Raw genomic sequence first — 6,816 nt, forward strand, 5'->3', positions numbered from 1 at the left:
GCCGTCGCCCGCCAGTCAGCCAGCGCGCGGGTTGGCTCGCCTGCGCGCCCGCCGGCCGGCCAGCCGGACCCAGCGCTCGCTTCTCTTGAGGAGACCGCAGCACCTTTTCTCCCCGCGCCCGCGCTTTCTCCGTCTGGGCTTCCACCGACTTTGCTAATCGTCTGGACCGCATCTGGACGATCCAGCTCAGGGTCTGCACAAAGCTCAGGCTTCCTTCAGGGGCTGGAGGCGAGAGGGGCTTTTCGGGCCGAGTTCTTCAGAATTGCGGGTTGGAAGTTAGCGAATTTGGGCAACTTGCTTCCACTACCCAGTCTACCTCAGCTCTCTCTCGCGCGCGCTCCCTCTGTCTCTGTCTCTCTGTCTCTCTCTCTCACACACACACATACACACGCCCACACACACACACACACACGCACGCACGCACGCACACACCCCTCTCCCTATAAACGGGGGCGGCCCGGCAGCGCTCGGAGTCCCTGCGTTGAGGAGCGCTGGACTTGGAGTCAGATCGACCTGACTGCGAATCCCGGCTTCTCCACTTTCTAGCGCTGTGACCTTGGGCAAGTTACCGCACCTCTCCGAACCTCTCCCACTCTTTTCTTAGCGGGCTTATAGCACTGACCGCGGGTGGCTTGGCTGGGGGTAGGCTCAGCCTCAGTCGCGTCGGGTACTCAGCGGGCGCTCGGTAAGTGTTGGTGAGGCGCAGGAGTGGCGGCTGCTGCCGGCGCCAGAGTGCGCCCCCGCGTGCGGAAACACCGCGGGGCTCCTAAACTCGCCTCTGAGGCTGAGACCCCGCTCCCCTCCCCGCTGGTCCATGCTGTCTCTAGGATCAATTCCTGATACAGCACTTTGGGGAGCAGACGCTCCAAGCCCTAGTGGTCTAGCTGCTCGCGCCACGGGGCAGGTACGCGCCTGGCCGCCCAGAGTTCGGGTGGCCCCATCTGGGATACGGTGAGCCGAGCAGCCGCGCTGTCCACAAACATCCGGCCTTTAGTTTTCAGGTGGCGAAACTGACCGGTCTTGTTAGAACGCGTCCAAGTCAAGCCGCAGTGCTCTTTGGATTTTTAAATTTCTCCTGAGTGAGAAAATAGCAATCGAGATGGAGCCATCCGGTTGGTGCCATTTTAACTTTTGGGCCCCCAACAGGTTAAAGGCGACGCCCCCCTACCTTCCTTTCCCTTCTCTCTGCTCCCTTTCCACCTCATCTAAGCGGGAGGGGATTGCTCTCTCAAGGGACTGTCTGAACCTGTGGGCGGACGGCGGGACCGGGAACTGTGGTCGGGGCCGTGAGGCTCCAGCGGGCGAGGAGGCACTTGTTGCTCTGGGTTTCCCAGCCGCTTCTAGCAGCCGTTTCGCCGTGGTCGGCTCGCGGCTTGGGAAAGCGAAATGGAACATTTTCACGCTGCCAGGTTTTGCCTTCCAATGGGCTGAGGAGTGAAGGGGTAGGACAGAAAAGCGGGGAAGCAGGACCAGGTTGAAATGCAACTGCCTCTTGCTTGAGACGATTCAGAAAAGCTTGCTGAGCGTCTACGGAGTACAGACACAAGCCGGGGGGCTGGAGCGGGTGGCCGGGTGAGCTGAAGCGACAGATCTGAATACAGACAGGGTCCCCGCCTAGGGGAGCTCCCAGCCTGAAGGGGGAGACATGGCAAAGTGGTCTTCCCGGAGAACTGATACCAGAACAGATTTACTTTTTTTCTTGTTTTCTTCCCCACCCCACCCCCCATCTCTCTCCCTCTTTTTGTGTTATTGTCGCTGCTGTTTTTTCATCCAGGTAACGGGCGGGCGGCATAGGAGTGGGAAGGGGAAAATAGGGGCAGGGATCCCCAGAATTTTTCTTTCGACAAGAATATTGCCTAATAATGAAGGACTCTTGAAGACCGCACGCGTTAAAGTCTCGTTGTCTTGTGGTCACTGGTTTGAAATATTCTAGGGCTGCCTCAGAGAAGGAGCAAAGCAGTGGTATGGGACCCAGCAACTGATTTTTTTTCCCTCGTATTTTGTTTTTATTTTTCCCCTTTCTCTATTTTCTTCTCACACCCCCCTCCCCGCACGCCTCACCCCGCGCTGTTAGTGCGAAGATGATACCGTGAGGCAGTAAAGCCGACACTTTAAAGTGTCGGAACAGATTTCCTGATGATTATTCAGATCCAGGGTGGGAAGGGTTAGAGTGGGGAGAATTCTAGCCTCTTTGGAAAGATTAGAACTCTTTTCCAAAGGTCCTCAAGATTTTTTGGACTGAGCGGCATTTATACATATGAAATTCTATATCTCTGATTGATCATGAAGAGTAGAATACATGGGATTTTTTTTCTTAAAACTAAGGGTCTAAGAAAACAACTTAAATTTTCCCAAGTTTTAAAATTTTCTGGTTTGATGATATTCTTTTGCCCTCATCCTTTTATCTTTTTGGCATTTGAGCCAGAGAGACAATTTTTCTGAAGCCATCTGAGTCATTCCAGGTATGAGGACTTAGCCAGTGGTCAAGTGAGCCATGTGGACATAGATAGGAGTGCTAGATCCTGATCCCAGAACCACTGCTTCCTGACTGGAAAGCCATTGAATCTCCGAGCTTCAGTTTCCCTTCAGGATGAATTATTCTCACATATAGATTGTGTGGCTGAGTTCAGGGTTTTGGGACAGGCGTCCTGGGAAAGCCCATTGCTATATTGGAAGGGACTTGAAACATGGAGAAAACAGAGATTTCTAGGCTTTCAGCTTTCTGGCTCCAGCTGCCTCTGAGACTCCACAGACCACCCTCATGGGCTGGTTTTCTCACAGACATGCAGAGCTTTGGAGCCCTGTGACACTTGCTTTGGGAATTTGTTCTTATTTGTGCTGCAGCCTCCACAACTTTCAAGATCGTCCTTGCCCTGAATTCTTCCCACATTCTTCCAGACTCAGTGGAGGCCTAAGCTCTCCAGCCTGGATGCTATTGGTCTATTGTCACAACATGCTACTTACTCAGGGACATTCCTGCTCCTCAGAACCAGGGACAGTGACATTCCTAACCCATAGCCCCAACTTGGGACTCTGAGATTACTTGCATGAGAAAACGTGTTACATCTTGGTGATGCGGGTAGTTGGCCTCCTGGGCAGTACCTGGCTTAGTCAAGCACCTTTCCAGCCTCAGGCAAAAATTCTAGCTTGGTCTCCTCTCTGCCTAGGCAGTCTCTGGTCTTAGGTTTAAACCTGTCACCATAACCTTGTAGCTATGTAGAGTTATGCTGTTTAGGTTTTGCTAGTGCTTTCTTAGTCAGCAAAGCTTCTTGTATTTATCATTTTCTTCTCTCACTTACAGCACAACAGCTCCAGCTGGCATCACCGCCTCCCACCGATCAATCCCACTTCTGCCAAGACACTGAAATGCCAACTATGTCGAGGCCTGCACTTGATGTCAAGGGTGGCACCTCCCCTGCAAAGGAGGTAAGTTTTGCCATTTTACAGGTAGAGACACTGAGGCATGGAAAAAATGAATTGTTTGTGAGGTCATATGCCAGGCCTTCCTAGGTATAGTATCTAGTGTCCTTGAGCAGACAGGACGCAGCAGGACTTCTCTGGGGAGAATGAGAATTGCGTTTGCCTAAATATCAACTTGAACCCATGGGGGGTGTTAAAAGATGGCAAGGAAGGAACAGAAAAGAAGAATTGGAACAAGACCACTGGTTTAAAGAGATTAAAGTGAAGCAGAGAAGAGGGACAAGGTAATGACTTAAATTGGGAGGTGGAGCATCCCGGGAAGGAGATGAAAACATTCAACCCACTTAGGATGGTGGGTGGGTGCCCCAGTGTTAGAACTGAGATCTGAGCTCAATGCTCCAGAGCCATGGAAACAAAAGGATACTTGAGCTCAGAACCTAACTTACCAAAGAGTCCTCTTGATACCTCCTCATTTCTAGCCCCATATGAAGTGCATGTGGGAGCCTTCTGGGTCTGACGAATAATGAGGAACAAGCCAGGAACATGGGGTACTATGGTATGCCTTTCTCTGTCTTCTAGGATACCAACCAGGAGGTGAACTCTCTGGCCTACTCTAACCTGGGGGTGAAAGATCGCAAAGCAGTGGCCATTCTGCACTACCCTGGGGTAGCCTCAAATGGAACCAAGGCCAGTGGGGCTCCCACTAGCTCCTCTGGATCTACATCACCAATAGGGTCTCCTACTGCTAGCCCTCCCACTAAGCCCCCACCCTTCAACCTGCACCCTGCCCCTCACCTGCTGGCTAGTATGCAGCTGCAGAAACTTAATAGCCAGTATCATGGGATGGCTGCCGCCACTCCAGGCCAACCCGGGGAGGCAGGGTCTCTGCAAAACTGGGGCTTTGGGGCTCAGGGAGGAGGGACAGGATCAGTTTCTCCTTCTGCTGGTTCCCAGAGCCCTACTATCATTGATTCTGACCCAGTGGATGAGGAGGTGCTGATGTCACTGGTGGTGGAACTGGGACTGGACCGGGCCAATGAGCTTCCTGAGCTGTGGCTGGGGCAGAACGAGTTTGACTTCACTGCGGACTTTCCCTCCGGCTGCTGATGTCAATATCTCAAATGATGGAGGAATAAAGCCACCAATTGTGATGTAAATAAAAATAAACTTACTTGCAAAGAGATAGGCTGACTGAATGCGTACTTCTTAGAGGTCTAAGGGTGTGCCACGTATTCTGATGTGCTTTCAGCAATTCTGAGGGCCAAGGTGGGGTATACAACTGGGATGGAGCTGGATGAGATGGGAGGAGCAGGAAGGGCTGGAGGGTACAGTTAGCATTACCTACTGCTGCCACCACCACCACCCTTCTCTCCTTGGGATTAAGACCTCAGGAACTCTGTCCTATTCCAAATGGAATATTGGGACTGGTTAAGGGAATTCAAACATGTCTGCAGACTCCTCACCTCCAGCACATCTGTGGCCACATGGCACTAATTTCAACTCTAAAAGCCACCAATCCAATCAGACCATTAAGACTATTCCTTTGCCCTTTTGCCTATGTGTAACAGATAGGTCCAAAGAAGAATTGTTTGACCTGGGGGGCTCAGATTTATCTGGAAAATTATGAAAGTTGCATTAAGATGGGATTCCAGGTTATACTTCTCAGAGCACAGATAAACCCTTCCCTCTAAGCCTGGAACATTCTTGAGTGTCCCCTCTAGTCTACTGTGTATGGGACAGCCTGTTTGTTTAGGCTGGCCTCTCCATTTAAAAAATACAGATCAGGCCAAAGTGGTGCTTGCCTATAATCCTAGATACTGAGGCAGGACAATTGTAAATTTGAGGTCAGCCTCAGAAACTTAGCAAGACTCCATTTCAAAAGTTAAAAACATAATAAAAGGGCTGAGGATATAGCTCAGTGGTAGATAACCCTTGGATTCAAACCCCAGTACTACAAAAAGAAAATAAAAGAAATACAGGGCTGGGGTTGTGGCTCAGTGGTAGACTGCTCACCTAGCATGTGCAAGGCCCTGGGTTCGATCCTCAGCACCACATAAAAATAAATAAAGGTATTGTGTCCAACTACAACTAAAAAATAAATATTTTTTTAAAAAAAGAAATACAGATCAGGACTGAACTTGACAGGTTCAATGTTTGGGGATATATCCCTTGCCCTTTGATTTACTGCTGAGAGCAATGCCTTCAGAAGCATGCCAAATGGTAAGTCTGGCACTGAACTGGATCCTTACTTGTGGGGCTCCAATGCAGCTCTGACCTCATTGGACACAACCAAAAAAGTCTAGTGACTCCACTGACCACATTTCAGATTCCCAAAGATATTTTTTAATGAACATTGTGAAAAGGAATCTAATCAGCCTCTGAGGACCAGCAACAGGGTTGCCCCATAGTGAGGTCTTTTGAAGGAGCCCACTAGCAAAGGCACTTCACTAGATTTGGCACTCCCTGAGCACCTGCTTCAGATCATGCACTTTGCTAGACACTGGAACCATGCATTAGAAAAGTTTCTATCTTTGAGGGGTTCCCCCATCTCAGAAAGAGAGGCAGGCACAAACAAATTCAATAAATCAGTATTTCCCAAAATATAGCGAATGGTGCTATTCAATCTCAGAAAAGGAAATAGCTCCATCTGCCTGGGAACTCTAAGGAAGACTTTCTCGTACTCAACTAGTTTATTTGCTTTTATATTTCACAAGTAATAAATACATGATAAGATCTCCTTGTAAAAATCAAAGGGGCTGGGGGTGTTGCTCAGTGGTCGGTAGAGTGCTTGTCTAGCTTATGTGCAGCCCTGGGTTCCATCTACAGCACCTCAAAAAAAAAAAAAAAAAAAACAGGAAAAAAAAAGAAAATTTCACAGGTGAGTTTAAAGTACACTTTGACCAACTCTTTCTCAATCCTGATTGTCTTTGGTCCTTCACAGAGATAGCAACTGTTTATCTGTTCCTGGTGCATCCTTCTTGGCCTTGCTCTGCACCTTGATATGAAGATATATTTACCCAGAGCTGGGTTTTAAAGAGCTGGGTTTTAAAGTAAGACTTGAGTCAGCCAAGGAGGGTATGTGGGGAGGGACAGCTGTTACACAGGTGCAGGTTTGTGAAAGGGGCATCAATGGCTAAAATCCAGAAGTTTTACACAAAGGCTCATTGGCCTGCTGGAGGGCACTCAAGGGAATGAGACTGGTTGAAGCTTGTACAAGGCAGAACACGCAGGGCCTTCTGGAGCAGGCCTTGATCTTTTTTTTCCTTGTTTTTCTTTTTCTTTCTTTTTTTAATTGGATCTTTAAGGTAGTTGGGTTTATCCTGACTCATAGATGCATGGAAATTAATTTCACTTCAAGATTCCTCCCCGCTCCACTCCCTTTTCCTTCCTGCCCCC

The 6,816-nt window shown here is 49.4% G+C and overlaps 1 protein-coding gene across 3 annotated transcripts in view; it reads left to right on the forward strand.

Moving 5' to 3' along the window:
- Positions 1–4,594, forward strand: part of Cited1 (Cbp/p300 interacting transactivator with Glu/Asp rich carboxy-terminal domain 1) — a 262,908-nt gene extending 258,314 nt beyond the window's left edge. The window contains exons 1-3 of one of the 3 annotated variants that reach the window (XM_015501599.2): positions 438–560; positions 3,302–3,426; positions 4,000–4,594. In XM_015501599.2, the coding sequence (XP_015357085.1) occupies positions 3,367–3,426; positions 4,000–4,527 (588 nt within the window). In that variant the 5' untranslated portion in view covers positions 438–560; positions 3,302–3,366 and the 3' untranslated portion in view covers positions 4,528–4,594. Of the gene's footprint in view, positions 1–437; positions 561–703; positions 1,113–3,301; positions 3,427–3,999 lie in introns of those variants that run through there. The other 2 variants (XM_048797180.1, XM_048797181.1) reach the window with 2 other exon arrangements.
- The last annotated feature ends 2,222 nt before the right edge of the window (positions 4,595–6,816 follow it).

This window comes from Marmota marmota, unplaced genomic scaffold, assembly GCF_001458135.2.
Source record: "Marmota marmota marmota unplaced genomic scaffold, marMar, whole genome shotgun sequence".
Taxonomy (NCBI): Eukaryota; Metazoa; Chordata; class Mammalia; order Rodentia; family Sciuridae; genus Marmota; species Marmota marmota.